The sequence below is a fragment of the Rhodnius prolixus genome, unplaced genomic scaffold (assembly GCF_049639745.1).
Source record: "Rhodnius prolixus isolate KJV_2025 unplaced genomic scaffold, Rpr scaffold_12, whole genome shotgun sequence".
In the NCBI taxonomy this organism is placed as follows: Eukaryota; Metazoa; Arthropoda; class Insecta; order Hemiptera; family Reduviidae; genus Rhodnius; species Rhodnius prolixus.
The window spans coordinates 9,694,324-9,720,929 of record NW_027411635.1 but is presented as its reverse complement, the minus strand read 5'-3'; the positions used below and the strand labels follow the sequence as shown (position 1 = coordinate 9,720,929).

The window sequence follows — 26,606 nt, the reverse complement described above, 5'->3', positions numbered from 1 at the left end:
CTTGTTAAAGCTAAATTTGATATTCCTCTTAGATGCCACTGTTAAGCGTGTCAAAGGGTTTTTTTAAGCCATTCTACGTTTTATATATTCTTTATAAATTCATTGTTTAAAAAAAATATCAGCAGACTGCTCATTTGCAGACTTTTTGCATTTATATGTACCTATTAGAAAGGTGCCCCTCTCAAACTAAATTATTGAAGCTAAATGAATACTACCGCAAAAATTTCATATCTTTAGGATATGCAGTGGAACAGCGTTTTTTTTTTTTGGTAGTCTCACCATACTTTTATGTGATTAATATGTGTAATAAAATTTGAGATCTCTAAACTTGGCTACATTGTCACTCAGTTTGATATTGCAATGCAAAGATACAAAAACAGGTACAGTAGCATAGATAGTCTATTTTAAATAAGGTTAGGGTGATTAAACACAAGATTTAGTCTGCATCTGCAATTGTTTAATCTGTTACTATGTTAACCAAAATATATGTTTTAACTTAAATGTAATGTATTTATTAGGACAAATGTGTTGTCATTTTTAGAAGAAAATAAGTGTGAAACAATTAAGACTTCACTCTCCAGGTAAGGGCAATTTAATTTATTGTAATGGGGTGTTCACACCCAGAAAAGACTGTTTTCTGTTAAAAAACCTTCTGATTTCTTTTTATGTATTATTTTCATATTTAATGTTAAGTCCATGATTGACAGTTGAAGTTGAAAGTCATTTTACTTTTTGTTCGCAACATTATAAAATTATTTCTAAGAGTTTCTGTGGTCAGTGTAGGCCTTGTCACTTTTGAAACAAGAAGTGGCGGCAAGATTGTATACCGTAAGTGTGCCTACAATTTTTTTGTATGCACTTATTGCATTGTAAAGCCATGTTTTTTGATCTTGTAATAGTGATAGTGTATGGTGTATTGTATTGTAATATTCGGTGAAATCACAACTCCCCAGGCGCCTGCATTATCAGACAGTCTTTGTGGGCATCCATTTTTACCATTCCCATAATCTGGAGATGGCCTGTTGTGCGTGTCTGTAGTCTGCCAGTATTTAGCAAGTACACCAGTACTTATTTTTTTATTTATTTTTAACAATATCAAGTAGTAATTGTATTTTATATGCAGGTGTGATGCTTTTTAAATTTTTGTGTTGCAGAATCTTAAGGCAAAAGAAATCGTACTACCCTTAAAATGGACGAATGCGACATGAACAGTGTATTTGCTAGACGCTTGAAAGCCCAGCAAGAACGAAGTTGCCGAATAGTTGATCAACAAAGCCATCTACAAAATGTTACGAATCAAGAGAATGAAATTGAAAACTCCCTGAATTTTCATATTTTCACCAAAGAAAGTATTAACGGCTCTAACAAAACTGTACTGGGAAATTCGTCAGATTTTTCACCAGAAAAAACACCTATGGAATTTAAATTTCGTGTACCTGCCCTGATAAGTTCACCAACATCTGATAGATATATTCCGAATCGTGGGGGCGCAAGTTGGCAAGCTAGGTTTTCTATGTTACCAGTAAGTTTATTTTGTCATGGATTCAGAAAAGTGTACAATTCTACCATCGACAGTGAGAGCAAGATAGTATTTGCACAACCTGTATTTTATTGATACCTTTATTTTTATGGTTTTTACAAATCATTGTATCTTATTGTACAAAAAAACATCAAAAATCAAATTGGAAACTAAATTCCAATTTAAAGACAGTCAGTTTTGGAAATGCCACTTCACTCAATAGTTTTTCCAGTTTATAGCGTTTTTTGTCATTATGGTTCTAATATTTTTTTTTTTTCAACTTCATACTCACGTGTAGATCTTGTATGTAACTTGTATGTTAAACCTTTTCCAGGAAATTAGTTTATGCGGGGCTCTTAGAGTGTGGTGAAGTTATATCTCTTCTAAAGTGGGGTTTCACTATACAGTCAAGTCCTAAGTTCTATGTTATATGTTATTTACGTAACATAAACAAATTTTAAGTCGGAAGATGTCAGTTCACTGAAAATGTTACTCTATAGGACGGCTTTTCGATTTTTCTTAAGTCTTCAGAGACTTTATTTGAACTTGGACGTAATTTACATTCGGCTTATCTATCACCTTCCTTGAAATTTTTTCTCAAAAACTGTTACTTTTCTTTAACAAAAACATTCATAAAGCGATCATGTCGCAGTGATCCAATTTATTATCACTCTCGACCAGTTCTGTACAAAATGGGCGAAAACCGTAAAATACTGATCGATAATACTTATTCTCTTCTTCTTCTACCTTGTAGAAATATTTACAGATGGTAGGCGCCATCAGTTTTTTCTCTGGCCAATGACTTGATTTGATTTGGTTGATGATCATTTCAGTTTCTGTAAGATTATCCAACCAGGTCATTCTTTTCTTCGTCTCGATTTCTTTTCTGAACATCGTACACTCGTTTCTTGTTTCTTACATTCTTTTTATATGACAAACTATCGATCCGCTGTTTGTTCTCACCCCATCTTGCCTCTGATGGTGATGTTCCTAACACTCCCAATCAGGACATCTCCATTTATTAACGAAAAGTATTTCACTTGATGCTAATAATCCACCTTAATTTTTTGTTTTGGATTGACAGGTTTTCATTGTCTCATTCATCTCATTCAATGTAAGGGAAAAGTAAGGGACTTAAATAGTATCCCTGCATAACACTCACCTTAATTAGACACCTGACATAATTGCTGCAGTTCTTATAAAAAAAAATTGATATTGTTTATTATTAGACCTTATTAATATTCTTCTTTTCCAATATTTCCTATACTTGTAATGGTTGAATGCTTTACATAGGTTAGTAAAGGCCGATGTACCTCTTTATCGTATCGCTAGTTCTTTTTTTGGATGGAAGCCGCGAAAAAGAAAAAAGTTCTGTCTCGAAAAAGATTTCCACTTTTTTTGTTGCCACTATTCTGCCATATACTAACTGACTAGGTACGCTTAGAAATAATACTTTTTTTGTGGATAGTGCATACTCCGTTGTTCACTTTTCTAAAATTTCGAACTGTTACTGAAAGTGTCCAGTCCTGAGGAATCATCCGCTTACTCCAAGCGATTTCCATTATTCTGTGTAACATTTTTGGTGCAATACCTTCATGGCCTGCAGTCATCCTTAGCTCAGCTCCATAATTGTTACAGTTTTGCCTAGGCCTGCTCCACCATACAGGCCAAATTTGCTACCTTTTGTATAGGGAACTAGAAGGTCTTCAACTTTAACGCCTGTTACCAAAATCCTCTACTCGGCGAACGTTTCAACGAATTCATCCTAAATTCTTTGCTAGCAATGTATATTCCCCTCACCATCATCCTCCACTTCTCTGTTCACTTTCCTCCACTCATTTGATGTCTAACTACGTTTATGGGTTAATCCCCCGAATTGCTGAAAATTTTAGATTAAACGCAAACTGAGAATGCGCAAAGCGTATTTGTGTGGTGGCAGTTTAAACAATTAAAAAATTAAAATGAACAAAACTAGGTGTGCAAATCGTTTTTGCCCTCACTGTGTTTAATACTAAAATTACTTTTGTATATCTACAGGAGAATAAATGTGTTTCCGGGAAAGGGCGTAAAACGCGAGATTGTGGAGGTGGTGAAGCGGCGCGAGATGGCATAGCATACTCGAATCTACTCAGAAATGAATTACTCGGTACCTATATTGATGGAGTGCGCAGCAATTCGGATGATAAGAGGAACTTTAATCAGTCGGATAAGCCGAACCTGTTTCAGGTATGTAAATTTGTTTTCACACTGGAGAATTTTAGTTGTCAATTCACGTACGCAAATATATAAACCTTATACTGAGGGAAGGGAATAGCTATGAGGTTAGCATACTGGACTCCCACGCGGAGGTCCCGGGTTCGAATCCAGCAGCTGACCCTTAGATTTTCTCTTCCTAGGAGCTTCTTACAGCTCACTGTCCGGTGATGGACAGTGTTGTCTGTAACGAGAGAACACTGTCCGGAGGCCGACAGTGCACTGGAAAAAGCTCCGGGCGCTAATGACCTCAGCTGTTGATGCGCAAAAAAAAAAAAACCTTATACTGCTGTCAAGAGCAGTCCGATCTCACTCAAAATGTAGTTTCAATATTCACAAACAAAATAAGTGTCAATGTGCTAAAAAAATTTGATTTGTCAACAGTATAATATATCAGTCGAACCTGAAACAAACATAGAATCTGTCGCTCCTTACTCCTTGTCACCTGTCGGGCCAAACAGCCAAAAGCTATTGAGATCACCAAGGAAGGCTACAAGGAAGATCTCTCGGATACCATTTAAAGTGAGTAAATGATCTAGTTACGTTATAAAACAGCGGGAATTCCCACAGTTTTAAAAATATACTTAATAATATTTTTTCAGTTATTTCTCTACCTTTTATTCTTTGGTGACTCTTTTCCACTATATACTTAAGCCTATTTTTAAGTTAATCTGTAAATGGCATTCACTAGGTCTTGGATGCCCCAGAACTGCAGGATGATTTTTACTTGAACTTGGTGGACTGGTCCTCGCAGAACGTACTGTCTGTTGGTCTGGGGAGTTGTGTCTATTTGTGGTCAGCCTATACTAGTCAAGTAACCCGGCTGTGTGACGTCTCCGCTGATGGCCACAATGTTACGTCTGTATCCTGGAATGATCGGGTAAGTAATTTTTGTGGCTATAATGTAATTGAATCCCCATCTTTTTCAGACGGGGCCTTACGTCTATCTATTAATCTGAAAGTATCATGAACGGAGCGAATTACAAATGAATGAATTACAAAAAGTAGCTACACGTGGAATTCTAACTGAGGATCTGCCGCCTACAAATTCACGCTTCATAAATACTTCGCCAACACCCACCCCTATGGGGATTCGATATATTCACGTTCACTATTCCTGAGCATATTTGTTCGAGATAAATACGTCCTAAAAGGACGGAATTCGGATTTGAGTTGATTTATACTTCGGTTGAAGTAAATACTACATAATGAGTTTTTGGGCGCCCCGGTAGCCGAGCGGTTAGAGGCGAGACCTGCGAAGCTAATATGTATTGTGGTACTGGGTTCGATTCCCCGGTCTATAGGCCTTGGATTTTATTTAATGGTTAGTAAAAGAAATTTACAGTAAAGTATGTTTGCTAGTCGCCTTTGTCCACGACACCTAATTGGTAGTTGGAGGTTAAGCCCCGCCTGAAAAAATAGGCGATTACTTTACTTTTTACTTTAATGAGTTTTTTGTCTGTCACTTTTCTTGAAAAATGATGTTATAGCGGATTGATGATTGCAATTTTCACCTCTGTGTGTTACAGGGAAACCTGGTAGCTGTGGGCACCAACTCTGGCTACGTTCAGGTGTGGGATGTGGCTGCCAACAAGCAGATCTCCAAGCTAGTTGGTCACACGGCTCGTGTAGGTGCTTTAGCCTGGTCTGCTGATGTGCTTTCCTCTGGTTCAAGGGACCGCATGATACTGCAGCGAGACGTCCGGACGCCGGCTTCCACTCCAGAACGAAGATTACCCGGGCATAGGCAAGAGGTAAACGTAGTTTTAATTATAAGCACCAATTTCAAGGCATATTCTCATAAAGTGCTTCTTCTGATTGTTCTCTCAAACATATGTTCACGCTACGTTGAGTCATTTTCTTACATATCCCAGATAGGCTCAGTAGGTTCAAGTCTAGGAATTTCGAGGTGGTTCTAATGCAACCTTCCAAATCCTCCAAATTGAGAGTAAAGATATTCTTTGTTTTGCCTCACCTTATTTAATAAATAAACTGCGTGCCGAACGAAAAATCCGGGGTATTTACAGTCATTTAGAACCTCTAGCTTTTTCTAAACAGCTTTTGGATCTCACATAGCGCTGGATATAAAGCTGGCTGATAGCCCTTCTCTGGTAAACCACTGACTTGACCCTCCCACAAGTCTATCAATACATGTAGATCAAGGGCTGAAGACTTTTGATATTGATATTTCTGGGATTTCTCAGGGCTCAGTGCTCGATTGTTGATCATGGGTTGCTTAGTGAGGTCTATGCCCTCGCAAACCAAGCTTTCTTGACTTGCTGGTATGGGGTGTCCCCCATATGACGGTAGACGTATCCTTCATGCCCTAGTTTGTTTCTGTTTTATTTAAGGCGCATCAAAATCTGAAATCATGGGTGCTCCGAACAGTGTTCTCGCGTTGCAGACATTTTTAATCGACTACTCAGCTCTGAGAACCTCGTAGGAACGCAAAATCTGAGGTTAGGGAGCTGAAGGTGGACCTGGAATCTCCACAAGCACTATGAACTGAGTTAATGATACTGTAACGAAGTTGACCTGGGCAGAGAAGAAAGGCCTAGATTGTTCTAGAGGTTGAACGACCAAAGTCAGTAACAGGCCGCCACTGCATAAACAAAAGGGGCGGTATCTAATTGTGGCAGAAAAGAAAGGCCTAGATTGTTCTAGGGGTTAAGCGACTAAAGCCGGTAACAGGCCACCACTGTGTAGACAAAAGGGCCGGTCTTTACTTGAACTAGAAAGGCAAGGGCTAGATTGTTCAAGGAGTTAGTGACCTGTGTAAAAGCCAGCTAAGAGAAAGGCCTCAGTTGGGGTGGTGGCATATGTGTTTCCCAGCCTGTGATTGACAGGTGAGAGTGAGACAGACGGAGTTGGAGAGAGACGGAGAATGGGAGGAGGCGGCTCACAGCTGAGGTGGTGGCAGTATGTGTTTTCCAACCAATGAACGTCAGGAGGGCGTGGAAACTTATGCTCAGAGAGTTGGAGGAGGGCAGTCCCAGTTGGAGGGAGGCACGCAGTTAAAAGGAGGCCGACACAGCTGGAGAAGGCAGTTTTAACAGTTTCTAATCAAGTGTTAATCAAGTTTCAAGCAAGTTTTAAGGAGTTATTAGAGTTTATAGTTATTAGTCAAGTTTATGAGTTAGTCTTGGAGAGTCAGTGTTGCGGAGTGCTTCAGTGGTAGCTAGTTGGGCAATTAGTCAGTTGATGAGTAGAGCTGTGTTAGTGCAGCTGAGACTAGTGCAATTCGGTGCAGTGCGGACCAGTGGTCAGTCGGGGAACAGTTTTGTGGCGTTACGAAGTGAGTAAGTAACAGTAAACTGTTGTGACTGTTGTAAATGGTGACTGTAATGAATAGCGTTAGTTGCTTGTAAATGTTAATGTGAGTAATGTTAACGTGTTAATAAATCAGGTTATTACTTACAAACTTTAGCGAGTTTTATTAGTTAATCAAACCCACATATTTAATAACTAGTGGCAGGCATTAGTTGTGTAAGTAAAGTTTTTTTTTAGAAAAACTTTACAATACCTTCCTCCTCATGTTCGAGAAAAGTCACGGTTTCATTCTTTTCTCCGCAGGTGTGCGGATTGAAGTGGTCACCAGATAACCAACATCTGGCTTCTGGAGGAAATGACAACAGACTGTATGTTTGGAATATGCATTCTACTTGTCCCATTCAGACCTACACGGAGCATCAAGCTGCTGTCAAAGGTAACCCTCCCTGTCACTTAATGTTACTAAACTAGTTGAATAACATGCTTATTGGTGATGTAATTGTGATGTCTTTGAATTTTCCCAGCGATCGCATGGTCACCCCATCATCATGGTCTGCTGGCCAGTGGCGGAGGAACAGCTGACAGATGTATTCGGTTTTGGAACACTCTGACCGGGCAGCCTATGCAATGTGTGGATACCGGGTCACAAGTCTGCAATCTAGCCTGGTCTAAACATTCATCTGAGTTGGTAAGTAAACGGGTTACTATCCTAAACCTCAAATTAGTTTGATCATTTAATCGGATTACTTTCATTTGTGTTTGATAGGTGAGCACCCATGGATATTCTCAGAATCAAATTCTAGTTTGGAAGTATCCTACACTGAGTCATGTGGCCAAACTGACTGGCCACTCGTATCGAGTGCTGTACCTAGCAATGTCACCCGACGGAGAATCCATTGTCACCGGAGCAGGAGATGAAACTTTGAGGTTTTGGAATGTTTTCAGCAAAGTTCGATCACATAGGGTATGAATAATTTTTTTAAATATGTTATTCTTAAAATAGAATTTAAGTATTTATAGTAGTTTCTCTAGTATAGTAGCTAGTGATGAGGGGGACTTTTCGGCCCCTCTTGGGAGGACGGTAATCTGTCTTAGGGTGCCAGATAGCCAATGCTATCCGAGTCCGGTAGCCCTAAACAGCCCCAAATAAAAATACTCTCAAGGGTGCCTCTGAAGGGATAGCTCCGCCATGAAAAAGAGGAGGTAATAGGACATCGACGTCAGGAAGCTAAAAAAAATAACCCTCTATTACGTTATACTGAACAGAAGCAACCTTTATTTAACGGAAAAGAAAATTAAACCAAAATAACTGGAAATAGAAAATAAGAAGTAAACCTTAAATTTCACTTATACTAAGGTACATCAGAAAATTAAGTTACTACTATATACAAAATAATTAAATTTCGTGACTCAGGGAAACGGAAGGTGATAGAAAAATGTACTGCATTGGACAGGCAGAGCGTCCGAATACGAATGCTCTTTTTTTGTTGACGATTATCCTTCTCGTGGAGTCTCATAGTCGAACGGTCAGACTATAGAGTTGTAATAAAAATATAGCCAGCAGTCCCTGCCATCTAGCGGAAGTTTCGATTACAATATTCCTGCCACAAATATAGCACTTTTACATTTTCTAGTAAGATGGCAAATGATCCGTGATACAAAACTTGAGCTGGGCGATATAGTCGACTCTGCAACTGCTGATTATTGGATCCTATAGTAGATTATTCTTTCTAGAATGTCCGTCAGAAAATAAAATAAGAAATATGATCGCGCGGCCCTCAAAATCCGGCAGGAAGCTTCTGATATGCTACTGATAACTTTGAGCTGTCAAAAGACCTATCCCAAAACTTCCATTTTTTAGACCCTGAGTATTCCAGAAAACAATTTTCACAAGAAGTGTATTATTTTTACGTTCCTTTCCGCTTGCTAATAAAAATCTTGCGAACATATAATTCAAACATTATATTTAAACATTTCAAACCAGATGCTGAATTTTTTTTTATTTCTGTTTCAGGAATGTAAATCCGTATTGAATTTATTTGGCAATATTCGTTAATAATAAAAAAATTTATGTAAAAAATTTTTATTTTTTTATATTAAAAATATTTCTGTTTTATATATTCATATATATTATTTTAAAAAAATATATAAATAGATTTATTGTACATTTTAAATTTAATCCAGAATTATATTATGAAGTACAAAAACCTGTGGATTTGAAACTGATCAATAAAAAAAAGGGATAAACTTGTTAGACCAAACGAACTATTTTTCTTAAATTGAATTAATTAAAAAATTTACGGAGAGCTCGAATTTGGGTTAATCCCATTTAATCAAGAATTTAAATCCTGAATTTTTGCTATTCCTTAGATTGGTTCAGACATTACAATTTCTTATTGCTTAATGTACAGTACCCTCTGTTGGTTACCTCGCTGTTAGATTGGATGTCTTGTAATCCATAAATTTCTAATTTTTTATTTGCTTACCTCGCTTGTTTGAGGGAATCTCAATCAATTTATTTTAATCCAGAGTTCCAAAGTGTTTTGATTAATACCAATTAATCAATTCCTGATTGTTTCTATAGCTGTTATGGAAAATATCTGAATCCATTGCAATCCAGAATTTTTAATGCTGGAATGTTTGTAGTTTGTTTTTTATCTAGAAATTCCAAGTAATGATGTTATTTGTAAAGGTGTATCTTTAAACTAGAGCCTTAAATTCTAAATTTGCTCTGTTCCCTTTTATCTTTGTGAATCCTGTATCTGTTGTAATTCAGAGTCATTAGTTTATATTTAATGCATACAACAATCTTAGATAATCAGAGATTTTTCATAGTAAATAGACTTTCCTTTTTATTCGTTTTTTTTCTTATTTTTCATTTTTTTATTTGTGGATTCATCCGGAATTCAGGCTCACGAGTTCATTCTATTTATCAGTTTTCACACTGTGGATCAGTTTCGAAACATATTTTCAAAAAAAATGTACACATTAAAAAAGAATAGTCTTTCATTTACATATTTTTTTTGTTTATTATTTCGAATTCCAAGTTTTTTGGGCAGTGGCCAATTTTTTAATGGCGCTCAAGGTACCCTGAAACCATCTTATAAGTGGTCTCAAATGAAACTAAAGAAGTATAATTTTATAAACGTATCTTGAAGAAGGATAGAATTTATTGTAAAATGTTATTTTCATTAAATATATATCAAATAAATTCTGTATTCATTAAATGTATTTAATACAAAATTTTGGAGGCTTGGCTCTCGGAAGTTACATTCTATTAAAAATATTCTCCGAAGGGATTACTAAAACTTAAGCTTGCCCACTGCCTCCATCATTACAATTTGAAATAAAGTTAAATGTGAAAATAACTTTTACTCCTAAATGTTTGCAAAGGAAGTACAATATAAAGATTTACCACCTAGATAATAGTAAGTGCTTTACTCTTCTTTTAGATACCACAAATCAGAACAATCTAATGAACTATTAAAACAATTTTCCACATGGATCACACGCCTCTCATTTAGCACACCTTCTTATCCTTTCAGCCAATAAGGACACATCCATGCCGAAACGTTTGGTAAATTGAGGGTCCAAAACCTACATCATACATTCCACAGTTTGAAACAGTGCATAGCGGTTCTGCAATCAATAAATAGTTAATGTTTTGCTTTAAGAGGCTTTAATTAATATTAAGAGGACCTCTAGCATGCGCCTTGACCGTTGCGTCAGTTCAATATACAGACCTACCATACATATGTAGGTGAGAGGAACTGTAAGCATGCTTTTCAAATACTTAATTCATTACACATACAGAATTAGTTCCTATATATAATTATGAGGAACTATCTCCAAGCATACTTATAAAGCGTCCCAATTCAGACATCGCATATATCTATTGATAAAAATGATTTATTTTTTTTTAATAGTAAGCCAATCATTTTATTTTTATTGGAAGATAGTTGAGCAAACTGATCAAAAGTATTTTATATAAACAATTTATTTTTTTAAATACAGAATAAAAATTTTTTTAAGGAGTTAAATATTTTAAAGACTAGAAATGAATTTTGAGCAGAGAACCTTGAAAAGACTTGTAATTGAATTTTTTTTAGGACCTTCCAATTATGTAAAAAAAAATAAAATAAGTTATCACACAATAGCAAGTAGTCGATAGCGAAGGCAAATGATAATTACGTGTTGATTTCTAGAAAAATATCGTCATCACCATCATCCAAAATGGAGGCTGAATTCGTCGAGGGGTCCTCAGTTTTATCATCTGAAACAAACCACAGTATATTATATATTTAAGAGGAATTCTTAAGTATGCATCTAATGTGCAACTCCAGGTTTCCTAAACATACGTTTTTAGACAAGAAATCACTTAAAGAATTAATTGTTTTTTATAGCATAAAATCAAGTCAAAAACTTACAGGCAGGAAAAGAAAAAGAGGCACTACCTATATAATAATAAACCCACGGAGTTTACAAACCTTGATGTTACATTAATCTTTGGAATGTGCAGTACATTCAAGATTAATTTTGAGATTTATAAGAGAACCTAAACATTACGATACATTTATGTTACTGTAAGAATGGGGGGAATGAACTCGGAACTCTTCGAAAACGAAAAAATTTGTATCAGTGACCATTGGTCATGTACTGCGGCGGTTCTTTTAAAATGAGCGGGCATTATGAGTTAATGATTTACGCTATCACAATCCATACCAGCCAATTTCTATTAAAACATCCAAATGACTCACAATTGTATGAAAATTAGAAAAAAGTGGATTAGCTAGGGAAATCCTTAGACTGGTGGTCTATGTTCAGATAAATGACATTTCTGGTTGGTGAAAGACGGTAAGTTAAGAAAAAGATGATACGGGTTTCCTGGCAATATAAAGGGAATAATTATAACATCAATTAATACTTTCTGAAATGGAATTCGTTACGAATTAGGTTCCGTTAGAGTTTTAATAAACTTTACAGCAAACTATTAGACTAGAATGTGCTCAAAAATGGCCTACCTCGAGTAATCAATTGCAAACCAGATCGTATCATGCATGCTCGGCTATACACCTCTCTACAAACAAATGAAAAAATTAAACATGATGGCAGTGAAGGTCTTAAACTCTCGCCCTATAATCTGGACAGAACCATCATCCGACTTAAGACTAGCCAATTGTAAAATAAGAATAAGAAGAGCCACAGAACTATTCTTTGTGGAAGACAATGCAATCAGTTGAAACAAGTGAACAGAAATTTCGACTAGAAACAAAGAAGTGGTAGGAGCGGAGGATCTAACAGCTTGCAGAAAGATGTCTTACTGCACCTTGCTGTGAATTAAACATTAATTAAAAGTAATAACAAATTTCCTTTATTAAGTAACGGCAATTTCTTTTAAAAACAATACCTGGATTAGTTTCTTTTTCTTTACTTTGATCCGTTTCAACGCTTTCATCACTGTCAGTACTTTTCTCCATTTTGTCTACAAAGTATGAATGCATGTTTAAATTTTTTTCTGACATCCACATAATCTCAACCTGTACATGTAATACCAACTTTTATATATTTTTTAACTTACGTAAACTATCGGATAGCGACGTTACATTGAGAATAGAAGGACTGAATTTCCGTTTGAGATAGCTAATGGTTGGCGATGAATTTAGTAATCGTCTGCGTTTTCTGCGTCTTTCTCTGATACCAGAAGCGAGTTCACTAGCAGCATCCTTGATTTCTGCAAAAATAAATATTGGACTGTACAAAAATAAGAATGTCCAAGCTGAAAGTTATTTTTAGCAGTTTTGACCATTTCCCTACATTTCTGAGGAATACAACAGAAGACTGCTATAGAGTTTCATTTTATTATCTTCTCAGGCAGATTTCTCTTACCATAAAATGCCTTTAATTTGTCCTTAAAGCCCTTAAACCATGTTTTTGAACTGAGCGGAATTTCCAGGTCTAAATATTCAGCAGCAAGGTTATTAGTCAACAAAGTATTTTCTGAACCGTAACGTTCAAAACATGTTTCTTAAACTTTTCTTACACCTTAGTACATTATGGTGTCTTTGAAACATCAACGTTAGTCCAGTGTTTACATAAACTTACTCAGTTTATAAAAACAGAAATTTTATTTGTATTCATTTTTACAATTATTGACGTACAAGATGCCTTCAGATGTGGCTACAATAATCCCAACCATCTAAGAGATCGAAAAGTACTTACTTTGATCTACCTCTGGTATTGAGAAATTCCACAACAGGTTCGCTGGCGATCCGGGCGTAGTGTCCGCACTGTTAATGGGCGAATCCAAATGTGAATTTTTTGGCGTAAAACATAATACTGGTTCAGTAGACTCCTCTGGATCTGTTGTCCACCCTTCCATTCTGAATTACCATGCAGCCAACCTGGAAACAGAAAATTAAAATTAGAGTATTATTAGTTTGGGTCACATTTTAAAAAACTCAAGACACTCTAGTTATCTGAGGTATTCCCTGAATATTGAGCAATTCTTGGAAAGCAGATTAGTACAGCAGGCAAATTTCTTTGCAGGCCTTCTACAGAAACCCTTACTGTGATGGATATACTTACAAACTGATACTCAAGTTATAATAAAACAAAACAGACTGATAATTTATGTTTTGCTCAGTCTAACAGATCTCAAGTCGTGCCCAGTTGTAGTTGCTGAATTAAGGAAGTTCAGCTCAAAGTCTCCTTACAATGGGAACAGTACTAATGAGGTGTAGAACTGCGGCAAGTGAATAAACAGCCAAAAAAATGCATACTTAACAACTTCTACAAACACAAATACTGGTGCCCTGGCTGTAGTACTGACAGTCCTAAAGTCACAGATAGCTTCAGAATCTGCAAACCAAAGGAAAGGCGAAAGTGAGATGTAGGAAGGTGGTACATGAACTTTAGCTGAACTGGCAACCACATTATGCGTACTTTCCAACTTCTATTAAACAAGATATCGAGCAGGTACTTGAACTAAAAAATTAGAAATTTAATGGAAAAAGGTTTTACTGGCCGAAAGTACTGAATAAGTTCTTAGACGCAATTGAAGACTTGCAGGCATTGGAAGTGTTGTACTTCCCAGACTTGTCGGACTATAACAACTTGTTTCTTTAGTCTATGGTAGCACATTATTTGCAAATTTAAACACTTCAATGAAGTTAAAATTGGAGGCACAAGATTTACATATAATTGAGGTACCTGAAAAATTTCAAGGAACTGTCCTTCATATATAAATAGCGCAACAAAGACACAATTTTTTTTTTTATGGAATCTGCTACTTCAACCAACAATATTTCTTTTATGTTTGATGCCTTAAATATGACTCTAGAAAATAATCAAAACAATATGAACTTACTTGATTTGAAAGCTTAAATACCCAGCAAACTGATTCCAATTATACATTTTTTTAAATAAGAAAAAGTCCACGAAGACGTAATCGTCTCATCACAAAGTTTTTGAGAAAGATAAATTTAACTAACAAAAATAGAATCTTCGCAATTTGAAATCACCAATAACCTTCTCTAAATTTGAGCTCCAGTTCCAGGTTTCAATAACCAACTTCCCGATAAGATTAACGAACACTCAGCTGAATCGATATATTACTTTATCGATTGAGTTCCCAGTCGTAAGAATATTTAGTCCAAATGATCCAAATTTGTGATGTGCTACCAACGCTAAGCTTTTTTTCTGTTTAACTTGAATTTAAGTTACAGATTAGAATATTTTAGAATATTTACTAAATGATGACTTTTGTATTCCCCCCCTTCTTAGGTTATCCACTATTCTGTACAAATTACCTATGAAAACCTTAATTTCAAAAATATGTCAAATCACAATATTTCCTTTGCTGTATAAGAACCATTTTAATACCCCTTCCCGACAGATGAAGAAATTAAAAAAAACATTGGTTTACTGTAATAATGCTATCTCTTGTTCAGTATTACTTGTAATATTTATTTTATTACCGAATTCCGCTTTTAAAGCGTGGCCACAAAAAAATATTGCAGATTTGAGTAGTTTAGAAAAAAAGAATAAAAAAAAGGAATTTCGGTTCATTGTTAAAAAAATGGTTTATAAGTAAGCCAGTGTGGACTTGAGGCTGGTGAGGTTTCAAATTTGTTGTGGTTTACAATTCTACGTCATGTAAATTAACAGAGATTTACCATTCCGTTCTTATCTATTTTTTCATTATTTTATCTAGCCTCTAGATTATACTTATAGAAGTTTAGTAGGAAATAATGGACATGAAATCAATTAAAAGATGTAATTGTAATTGAATTTATAGCGGTTGTATTTAGCACTAGGAAAGCTTATTTAGATTGTGAAATTCAATTTGTGATTGCTAAGTTTGAATGGTTTAGTAAATGTGATTTGTTAGATTGTCTTTAGAGAACTATGTGGATTTTAAAATTATAGCAAGGTAATTTAATTGTTTATCTTCTTTTTTTAAAATGTTAATATGTAAGAAATTTAATGTTGAACCAGGTACACATCTTTTCTTGCTATGAAAAATTAAAAAATCATATTACGTATAATTTCGATGAATAATAAAATAGCGAATAGTAAACAAAGAGTTTTATTGACGACATTAAGAACAATTTTTTGTAACTTCTTATGAATTTACCATTAATATTGAAACTGTAATCCATTGTGTTGTGCCTGTTGTAGGCATTTTATAGCTATTTAACTAAACCTGGATTTTGCTCTGTTTGATTGATGGCTAATTTAGAGCATTTATTGCACACATTCAGCATGTATGCTGTGTTAGCCGTTAGTGGAAAATAGTAAAGGCAGTCGTTTAGTAACGAGCCAAAAACATAACTTTTTCACTGAAGAAGATCAGTTGCTGTATGTAGAATATGTAAATTAAATCACAGCATTAAGTACAATGTAAGAAATCAAGTAGAGTGTGTTATTTGATTAGACTGACTGATGTAGAGTCTATTGAAAGTATGAAGCATTTCACTGACTCATGACGCACGGTCTGATATAAGGAGTGCGCCAAAAAGTAAGGTCAGTTTCTCAACGAAATTCGAGAAAGGAACATTTTATAATTTTTTTAGTGCCTCACGACTTTTTTCCCCAATAAAAATGGCCTTAACAGAGCTTTTATATCTATTTATTTTATTTTTTAGTTTTTATTTCATATTTTCACAAGCAATGATAAAGAAAAATGGGGAACAAATATATAAATTCCTATTTTTTACCTATTTTCCATTCTATCGACAACATAAGTTTTTGTAACTAAAATTCATGTGAGTGTCTACCCACCAGGTTGTTTTATATTTATGTCTGTTACAGAATGCTTCCACTGTCGGACAACGAAGATCTTATATGCTTTCTCGTCACCAAACATTCCACATGGAAGGGAAAGTGAGTTTGTTATACACTATAAAGTCTTCTCTTATTTTGGATAAGAGAACGTATTGCATTCATGCCTAATTTTATAAAATTGCGTTTTCGGGAAATACATGATTTAAGGTTACCATACAGCTTACTCTTAGGGCGTCCCTTGATTACAAGGTCTCTGGTGCTAAGCGAACCCTCATCGGAGTTTGATGTGATTTCCGAAGTTAGCTCTTCGGTCTTTCAAGTTACAATTTTATAAGTTTGTTTACAAAGGCAGAATACCAATGTAGCAGCAAATCTGCCTTTCCTGATTTTAAGATAATATTATCGAATGATATATGGAGGGGTTGAGGACTTTTAAGGGACTGGGGCTGGCGACTAGGCATTTAGGCCAAAGATTAGGCACTCGGAACTTCTAGTCTAGTTTAACTTCGACAGTATTGGTTAAATCTTATCTGATTACCAGGCTGCCATCAAAGTGGTTAGTCCATATATTTTTAGGGAACTATTTATTGTTTAGGAATTCCTTGATAAGCTGAATGAACAGTGCAAGAAAAATAAAGTCAGCTTTTTTTGGGTGCCAGAACATCTGTGTAATTTCACTCAAAATCCAGTAGGGAGGAGGCCGGCACTCTGGCAAGGAAGAGCGTTGTCCATCCTTTTGGAGTCCGATCCCTTCGGTGAAATAAGCGAGAGAATTATCCAGGAGAAGCTCAAGAGGGTGGAGCTAAGTTACAGAGTGACTTCTTTTGACTGAGATAAGCGAAGGTTTATCTTAGCTATTTTGGGGGGGATTTTATGCCACCAGACGTGAGGTTGCAGTTTTTCCCAACCGATAAGATACCGAAACTCTTACCAATATCACACTCATCCCTCATACTCGTTCAATCTGTATATAAAGTCTGTATCCTTATCCGTAGTGTATCTGAAGCCTCTTCAATTTAATTCTGCCAATATTCATACTCATTTTTAACTGTCTGGAGGCCGACACTGCATGATAAAGTTAAACAAAAAAGGAAGAAGTGTGTGTCTAAATTTTAGCCCAAGTTGAAAGGATATGTGGTAATTCACTCTGACATTAATGAATGGTTTGACTTAATTTGTTTTCTGGTGTTATGTATTGATAAGGACGTCTCAGTGTATGTATTTGAACTTGGTATATTAACTTCACGTTCAAGGCGTATCACTTCGATTTATTTTATTTTATTTTTTTGCAGATACAAAAGGATCTTCTCATTTGGTACGAATGGCATAACTACCTATGACCCGGATAGTTTAGCTGTAACAAATCGCTGGTGCTATAGCGATGTGGCCACTATTAAACGCACCGATAAAGGAACGAAGTAAGTATGACTTGACTTATTGATGTGGAGATATAATTAGTTGCTCACACTGATCTAGATTACTGTGAGCTACTTTACAAAACAGATTCTAAGTTTTGTCTGAGAGAATTAAGGCCATACTTAGTCTGGCCAATCCTCAAAAGAGTGGTAGCCTAGCTTTAACGATTTTCCGAATTAGTTTAAATTATTGTTTTGTGGAGACTTATGTAAACTGCTGTACGAAGAAATTTGAATTTATTATTGATTCACTCGCCCAAATTTTGCTTTTACAGATTTACTTTCGCAGCTCGTAAGGATAAAACACGTAAAGTGGAATCTCTAGTTTTTTCTACAGAACTACGTAGTGATTTGTTAACAACGGCTTCAATGTATTCGCATTTATTTCTAGAGAAGCCTTTAGATCAAATTCAGGTAAAGCCATTTTGTAGGCTCATCCCAAGAAGATATCCCAAGACCTTCAATTTATTATTAAACTTTTATCCACAGAGATATGAAGTGAAGAAGCTACATTGGTCTGGTACATATCTTCCCGCTTTATTGGATGTTGGATATACATCTTTAAGTCAGTTAGATATCGCTACTGGACATACTTTGGCTACGTATAATTTTAAAGATATCGATAACATACTGGATGTTACTGATAATAATCAAGCATTTATCGTATCGATGAAACCATTTGGTCGTTTGGTAAGTGGTATTCTACAGGGTGTATGAATTGCGTTTTTCCACCTTTCTATTTAAAACTTATTTCTTTGTTCACCTAGATTAGATGACTCTTGTGGGAATATATAATATAATTCCGTGCAATTTGACCCCTTCTGTCAACAAAAATATACCGACAGCTATCATATTAAAATCATTGCTATAAAAAGATGAGTGTCAGTGGGTTCCATGTCTGGGCTATAAGCTGGGAAAAGCAAGTAGAAAATAAGCTAGGCTGGGAAAAGCAAGTGTTCAAATCGACCATTATTGAGCAAGTTTGATGTGAGCTATTCGGCTTGGCTTTTTTTACTATTTTGTCACAATAATCCTTTGAGGAAAATTTCCCAGCCAAGGCGGAATGTACGCGTTCTAGCTGTTTGAACGATAGTTCTCGTACCTCCTCTAACAGTAACTAGTTTAAGTGTGAATGACGGCCTCTTAGTTCACGACACATACACTGCTAGCATCAGTTTTTATCAAGTCTTTCTCTTTGGGGCATGCGAATGGCATATTTTTTTCAGATTATACGAATTCATCTACTTTTCAATCGTATGAAATATAATAAGTTTGAAATGTCAAAAAACCGGGTGTTAGGTAAAGGATTTTTGCAGTCCTTATAGACGGCGTGCGGTTTAGCACGGTGTGTGTCTGTGGGTTGGAGAGTTAAAGAACGTTTGATATTTGTTCTTAGCACTTAGCCTTGCTGACCAAACTTTAATCTTGCTTGTCTCTGCTTTCCAGCATATGTTTATATGCCCGAGCAAGGAGGAGATCAAACGCAAAGTCGAAGAGAATGCCCAGTACTATTTGGGAATCGAAATCATCATGCAAAATAAGCCTATATCAACTCAACAGTTTAGTACAAATAAGTTCGGAACGTACAGGTATGTATTTGCTGTCTTGTTACATGTCTCATTTCTAGTATTACTTTGCACAAAAGGAAGTACCGCGATTGAAATTTTTTCATCTAATTTCTTACAAGATTTGAGTACTCGTAATGTGCTTGAAATTAAATGACTTATCAAAATAAAGGCTAGGTTCAAAAGAAGTGCCATGCCATCAAGTTCTTAAATTCATTTTTTCTTTCAATTTCACGCCAGGTGTATGACCGACTGTTAACTTGCTGATCAAAACTGGTTTTGACCTAAGCTGTAACGCCACAAATGCTGCTTCCAAAGATTATGGAAGTATAAGGGAGGCTGTGTGGCTATTTGGGCTCCCTAGGTCTGGTTCCATAAAAGCAAGTTTCTTCCTCGGCGTTCCTTATCCTCAGATTAAGTGTATCTGACATTTGAAATTTTAAAATCTTGCTTCGAAAGTTAGGTGTTTTTTTTTAACTAAATATATTATTTTATTTGAGGTTCTCTTGCTAAAGAGATTTGAAAAAACGTGATGTGGTGGGTGTTTGGTGACGTTAATTTTGCGTGTTTTTTTATGGCCTTACGATTACATGCAAACTGTACTCAGTTTACGCTTCGTTGTAGTTAGAAAAATGCTCTTCTTTGTTAATAGGGAAAAAGTACATCTCCAAGAAGACGTCAAACGTGTTCAGTAATGGACAATTTTACTTTTGAGCTTTTTTCTGATTCAGCTTAAAACAGAGATCTGACAACCTCTGATCCACCATATGTCTTTAAAAATAGCTGCTGGTATAGAATAGGCTAGGAATTGGGATTCACAGATCGGTTTAGTTTATAGAAAATTGTTACATGTATTTTGCACGGACATTTTTACACCGCCTAGTATTTATTGTGAACTATTTTATTTATAGTGGGGATGAGCATACTACATCATTGACCGAATTTCGTATCGAGAAATTTGCACCAACCAGACATGGCGATTCGTCCATACCACGATTATTGTGCATCACAGAAACATGTATTGTGGAACGTGACCTAGAAACCTATGATATTGTCACCATCAGGCCTTTAAAGTCCGTCCTCAGTTTAGTCAGAATACCAATTGATCAAAGGCAGTTTATTATAGAATACATTGATTGTAATTCTCGTATCTATTTCGGTTCAAATAGGTAAGTACAGTTTTGTTAAATATATCAATTGGGGTTTCTGTTTGAATAGTTACTTAATACTGAAGACAGTCTTCAGTATCATATGCTCAAAACTTAAAAAAAAAAAAATGAAACAATACAATAGTTATTTATCTTAAGCCCCATCATAGTAGTTTTTTTTCCAGCTGCCCTTAAATATCAAGTCTGACTTTTCTTATTAAGAGTTGGACAAGGTACACAAATCCGTACACCTGTTCACAAATTCAGTGCCTTAAAATTGAGGATTTCCAATGACACGGCTGCTTAATATTATTTAAAAACTCTTCGAATTGTTATTTTCACTCTCATATTTAGTAAACCTCTTATCGAAAATTATAAAACTAAGCGTCTTAACTTCTCAATTGCCTTTACGTAAGTGAGTCATCATAAATGAAAGACTCGTGCACAGATCCAGTCATCTAAATTTCTCCTCTGCGAGGAGTTCATGGTCTTCCATAATTCTTGGTTGTTTGTCTTTCATCTGTATTGTCTTATTTCTAATTGGTACAGGTCTTATTACGTCAGAATACTCCACTGACTCTTGGTCTATTTGTATTCTCCTCTAGGATGCCCCTCATATGGCAGCCATGGAATCCCGTTCTCTTCCTTCTGATGAAGGTGATGTAGCCAGCGAAATCTTGCAGTTTCCTTATTACTAAATCTTTTTTGGTTCTTACCTCCCTTATCAGTTACACGCTGATCTGCCCTGTCAATCCGAAGATATCACGAAGAATTTGTTCTTATTTCTGAAATTTTGTATGCATTACAGCTGTGTTCATTTTTCAGATGAGTGAAGAATTACTTAATCTCCGATTTCATGATCAGGGTGGATTGGAAGAACAAGAGAAAGATTTTGTTGGTTTGCAGTACCTCATTCTTCCATCACTTTTTTCATGGTCACATTATGGGCAGCCTTTGGAAGGCATCTATCTCATTGAAAACCCGCCCAAATCACGCGCTAGGACGTTTTTTTCACTGTGTTCTGCCTATTTCAGCCTTCTCCTAAACTCAGATGTCTTGAATTTTTTTTTGCATTTATATTTTATCATACAGCCACAATACAATTCAATATTTATGCGTCACAAAGCTGATTGAGCCGAACTCAATTCAAACTCTCAACACATTCGCTCGAATCCTGCCACATTTATACCAACAAACACTTGCTCGCCAAGAGCACATATGCACATCGTAATACCAAAGAACTGTCGCGACTCACTTGTGCTTAACTATTATATTAATCGCAGACATGTTGTTTGATCAACTCTAACAACCCGATCGAAACACAAGCATTATTCGAAAATTCTATGCTTCCATAACGGAAAGGGGTCACCATACGTTTGTACACTACTGAAAAGTTTGTTTCTGTTATCTTTATATTTCGGGTATTCCATTGCAATTTGGCTAAAATCTTCTTCCTCTTTGCACTAATTACAATTTGACGTCTATTTGAAATTAATTTTGTATAGATATGACCCGTAGGCAGCGTGGGTCGACCTCAATCTATCGTTATGATTGTCTGTTTATTCGGCCCCAGGCTTTTGAACCATAGTTGTTCGCGTAATTTGGGCTTCATCGTTTTGTAAGATTTCTTTTTCTGATTACTTTTATATTCTACATTCTAGGATTTGAGTGCTCTACTTGAAATATGATTTTTAATTTTATATTTGCAGCCTCTCCAGTTTTCGTCGCATCTTTAGCTAGCATGTGCACAAATTCAAAGATCTTTAATGCCGCAAATTCCTCCAACCCATCAAAAACCACAGTTATTCCCCATTCTGACAAGAGAGACAGTAATTTAATTATCTCTATGTATAAATGATCCAAGTTTGTTAATTTATGAAGAATTGCCAGTTTATTGAGGGCACTTTGGCTATCGCACAGTATAATTGTATTTGTAACTACGTATAAAGTGTTGTAATTGAAATTAACATTCCTTGGATTCTAATAAATCGGATTCTCTGAGCTCATTGCTTGGTTTGATGCAGACGCCTCAGTGCTTTGTTTGAGTAAAAACCAGTTCTTTAAAAACGTCTTTACCTTCTTTGAGTCCTATACTGTTCAACTGCGGTCTTCCCGCATATTACTCACCACATGACTCTTGCTCTTATAAAGCTACGGTTGTGAGCTCCTCACATAGCCTGTCAGTTTACAGGGGTCTTTGGAAGTAACCCTATAGCCTACAGAATTAGAGGTTTACGATTTGTATTTGGGGCTAAAGGTGAGTCAGGAGAAGTATCAACTCTTACACACTTCTTTCTTATCTATAAATTTAGTAACTACCAGTTTTTTGATACCAATTTTTTTTTTTTGAAAAATGATTTGTTTATTTTTAAAGTAACAGTGTGTTATAACTTGTGTTCGCAGAGATTCAATTCTAGCTACTCTTTTGGATGGTGTTCGAAGTTCTGGTAATCGTGATGTACATGTTAAAATGAAGCGCACATGCAGAGGCAAACGTTTGGGGCCTTATTATGTAAAATTAGAAGTTGAGGTAAGAAAAACAAGTTTAATTCTTTCATCTTTTCGCTATGGAAAAAAAATTATATAAAATTGTAGTTTCAATCGGGGAAGTATATTGAGGTCTTCTGAATACGTGAACATACTTTTAGCGAACGTCATGTGTTTAGAGTAGAATCCCGCAGAAACAAAAAACTTATCTACTTTTTATAGAAGTAACCTTTGTAAGCGCTTCTACTAAAGCTTATGTCATGTGATTGATACGGAAAATCTATTTTTTGATTCCGATGAGAAAAAGAAGAACAGTATCCTAAAAGGTAATCGTGAAGGACAGTTTTGCTTATTATTTTGATCCTCCAAATGTATTTTTCCAGGCAGAAGCTGCATTATTGAAATTATTGAAAAATTCTGCCGGTAAGAAGTTAATGAGTGATACAATTGAACGCTTCAACTGTAATGTGCCTTATTCAGGACTGTTGCATTCAGTCACACAAGATGTATGTTATTTGCATTTTTTAATTAACATATTTATTTTTAAATTTCTAAAATGCAGTATAATGTTTATATTTTAGGGTTTATTTAAGGATAACAAGGAAAAACCAATAATTGAGGCATTACAGGTGATAATTGCTCGTACTAAGGATACCTACAGCGTAGACACACTGTGCGAGGAAGAATTGGAAGCGTTATATCATACGATCAGGCGGCTGGTTGCATCAAAAGTTGGGTTCTGTGCGTTTACACAAGTCTCTGGGTAAATCTATAAAATCTTGTAGATACAGTGACTCATAGATATTCGACTTTCTTTTCTTTCTGTATACAATTGTTAGAATAGTTTTTTTTTTAATTTTAAATTTAAGGCGCGTCAACGCCTGAGGCCATTGGCGCCTGGAGCTTTTTTCAGTGCACTGATGGCCTCAGAACAGTGTTGCGGTCAACACTGTCAGTCACCACTGTCAGCATGTAAGTTTTTCTCTACCTAAAAAATTATTCAGACACACTCTCACACATGGACATGTTTGCACAAAAAAATACAAAAAGTCAACATGTAAATTTTCAACGCCTTTGTACGATTTTTTGAGTCACTGTTATTGTAATTGATAAAGCTAGTCTAGGGCCATAATAAGAACTCGAAAGTGGCTGGATAGTTCTAATTCATCACTTTGGTAACTTGACCCCATAGAACCTCATTTTATCTTCTTTTGCAGATTCCGTGAATGTCTTGGGCAGATAGTGGTGAAAGGTTTAAATCGAAACAACGAAGCCATGACCCATGCTGCAGTTGACATGATCTGCGCTTTGATGCACCCAATGCACGAAGATTATGACTTGAAGCAGGAACAGTTGAATAAGTCCTCATTATTAGGCAATATTCATTTTTTAAATAGCCTTCTAGAAAAATGGACCTATTATGTGGTAAGTGATTTTTGAATTTTAATAGCGTGTTAAAAAAAATCACGTTTGAATGCAGTGTTAACTAGTTTGGAACTGTTTATTAAATAAACTAAACAATCTCAAAAACAACTCAGTAAAGTGGCACTTCCAGTCAACAACTTTCTTTTACACGGAATTCCCATGTTATATTTAATCTTTATTATTGTTATACAATTGATTAATCCGTACATTACCCCGAAATGACTTTTAAAGGATATCCTACGTTCTTTTCCCCAGAAGTTCCTTAATTGAGTTTTGCTGAAAAATATTTTAAATAAAAGTCTACACATGTGCAATGCGTTTTCAGAATTTGAAATGGCCTAGCACCTTTAATTTTGAAGATATTGAATTGCGGTTTCCGGTTTCTTTCATAACTTTGTATACTCTTTAAAGCTATGTCTATGAAAAGGGCGGTCAACTGCGAACCCTTACTTTTGGACGCGCGTCTGCGGGCAGAAATCTAAAATCAAATCACATATTCGAAACTAGAGGTGACGGGTAACAAATTTTTCCACTGCCATTTTTTGTTCAGATCTACCGTTTAAGCATGAAATGCATTTTAGCCGTCTTAAAATGAACACCCTGTACATTTACTTTAAAAAAAAAAAAAATCCAATTCGAAAGTGGTTTTACAGTTGGAGGGATTTTGATCGCTATAGTCGGATCTCCCGGTAGTACCCACACGCTACATAAAATTACAACTTTTTTGAGGATTTTGTTCAAATACACTTCACACAGACCGTTTACTAAAAATTTTTTATTGACCATAATCTAGGACCATAATATTTTATGTATATGCCTGGTGTCAGCTCTGTTTATAAAATTTGTGAATATCGCAATACTTCCACTTACGAGCAAGATAAAGCACGAAAACTCCCACGATTTGTGGGTGGGATTTTTACTTGTAGTGTGTATTTGTGTGGGAACGTATAACGCAAAATCGAAAATCGCGGAAAGCTCAAGCTTCGAATTACGTTTTGGTTCTTCAATGCAAAGGAGGTCCAAATCCCTAGTGCGGATGTAGATGTTGTTGAAAGATTTTTTCAATTTTTTTTTGGTAGGAACGCGCCTTCATCGATTTTTTTTAAAAATAAACTTACACATGGATAGAGCTGTATCTTTTATTTGTGACAATTTTCCGGGAAAATTCATTTTATGGCTTTCATTATGGAAAATTCTTTCTGGGAGGAGGGCTAGGGCACACTTTACTCTAAAATGTCATTTTAGTGTATTTTACTGTCTATTACGTGTAATGTAATAGTCGTAATTAGATATAAGAGGTCACTTGGTCCCTCTAAAATTTGCTTTTAAATGGTATATGTACCACAAAAAAATAAGTTATTTAGCTCCGTTCAGGCATCGCGGCAATAATAACAATTGTTGGTTCGCAATACAGAACAGTATCGGAGATTACATCAAACAATCATAACGAGCTTGTTTTTTCATTCTAATATTTCACATTCCTATCTGTTTTTAGAGATTTAATACTAGGTTTGTCATTAAAATTTATCTCCCACTTCTGTCAAATTATCATTTTACTGTCGATTTGATGAAGGAAGTACCTATTATTATTACAGTAGCAAGAGAAGAATAATGCCAATTTCAATCAGGACTGAAATTAAGCATTATTCTTCTCTACCTACGGGATTAATGGATCAGTCACCAAAAACAATGAATAATATTATTATTACTAGATGCTCGTCTTTTGATTTGCCCATTACTAGTCGGTATCAGTTGGCTAAGCGTCTTGGGAAAGCGTCTGGGCGTTCTGGAAATGTTTGTGTTTTTTTTCATAAGCACTGTTTTTGTAATTACGGACATGATAGAATGACGTGTTAACATCCATTTCTGTTTCCTGTTAAGCCAACAGAGAGTTCCGCTTTAGTTTGAACCAGACAAGGATTTAAGATATTTTCGATGGTATAAATTTTTGGCTTGTACATTCTCTGCTTGAAAATCAAAATATGGTAGGAATACGTATATATATAATCTTGATTATTTTCAGAACAGCGGAACTGGCGCTCTGGTGGTATCATCCATATTAGATATGTTGACTTTTGCCTTATGCTTGCCATTTAGTGAGACAACGGATAGTCGCCATTTTGATGCTTTATTGCAGATGGTAGCCATTAGAGCTAAAACCTTATTCAAACACTTTCAGGTAAGTTTTTTTTTTTTCAAGGGTGGGTTAAAGGCACTTCCAAGTGCACTGATTGTTCTT

At 35.6% G+C, this 26,606-nt stretch overlaps 3 protein-coding genes across 4 annotated transcripts in view; 2 read left to right on the top strand and 1 right to left on the bottom strand.

Moving 5' to 3' along the window:
• Positions 1-368: 368 nt before the first annotated feature.
• Positions 369-10,059, top strand: LOC141461989 (fizzy-related protein homolog). 2 transcript variants are annotated; one of them, XM_074143529.1, is made up of 11 exons: positions 369-581; positions 954-1,064; positions 1,155-1,522; positions 3,557-3,745; positions 4,157-4,294; positions 4,464-4,652; positions 5,302-5,526; positions 7,346-7,478; positions 7,567-7,730; positions 7,809-8,006; positions 9,057-10,059. In XM_074143529.1, the coding sequence occupies exons 3-11, from the start codon at positions 1,190-1,192 to the stop codon at positions 9,096-9,098; spliced, it is 1,611 nt and encodes a 536-aa protein (XP_073999630.1). In that variant the 5' UTR covers positions 369-581; positions 954-1,064; positions 1,155-1,189; the 3' UTR covers positions 9,099-10,059. The 2 variants fall into 2 exon arrangements, with proteins under 2 accessions (XP_073999630.1, XP_073999629.1); XM_074143528.1 differs by lacking the exon at positions 954-1,064.
• Positions 10,060-11,023: 964 nt separating this feature from the next.
• On the bottom strand, positions 11,024-14,616 carry LOC141461990 (uncharacterized). The gene is made up of 5 exons (XM_074143530.1): positions 14,409-14,616; positions 13,262-13,443; positions 12,621-12,773; positions 12,450-12,524; positions 11,024-11,315 (listed from the first exon to the last, which is right to left on the bottom strand). Exons 2-5 carry the CDS (start codon positions 13,419-13,421, stop codon positions 11,230-11,232), a joined length of 474 nt encoding a protein of 157 aa, XP_073999631.1. The 5' UTR covers positions 13,422-13,443; positions 14,409-14,616; the 3' UTR covers positions 11,024-11,229.
• Positions 14,617-15,152: 536 nt separating this feature from the next.
• The window catches only part of Rme-8 (receptor mediated endocytosis 8), a 30,998-nt gene continuing 19,544 nt past the window's right edge, over positions 15,153-26,606 (top strand). The window contains exons 1-12 of the mRNA XM_074143194.1: positions 15,153-15,473; positions 16,355-16,426; positions 17,620-17,745; positions 18,018-18,156; positions 18,232-18,432; positions 19,189-19,331; positions 20,219-20,476; positions 22,859-22,985; positions 23,326-23,448; positions 23,524-23,705; positions 24,160-24,367; positions 26,391-26,546. Of these exons, the coding sequence (XP_073999295.1) occupies positions 16,356-16,426; positions 17,620-17,745; positions 18,018-18,156; positions 18,232-18,432; positions 19,189-19,331; positions 20,219-20,476; positions 22,859-22,985; positions 23,326-23,448; positions 23,524-23,705; positions 24,160-24,367; positions 26,391-26,546 (1,734 nt within the window). The 5' untranslated portion in view covers positions 15,153-15,473; position 16,355. The remainder of the gene's footprint in view (positions 15,474-16,354; positions 16,427-17,619; positions 17,746-18,017; positions 18,157-18,231; positions 18,433-19,188; positions 19,332-20,218; positions 20,477-22,858; positions 22,986-23,325; positions 23,449-23,523; positions 23,706-24,159; positions 24,368-26,390; positions 26,547-26,606) is intronic.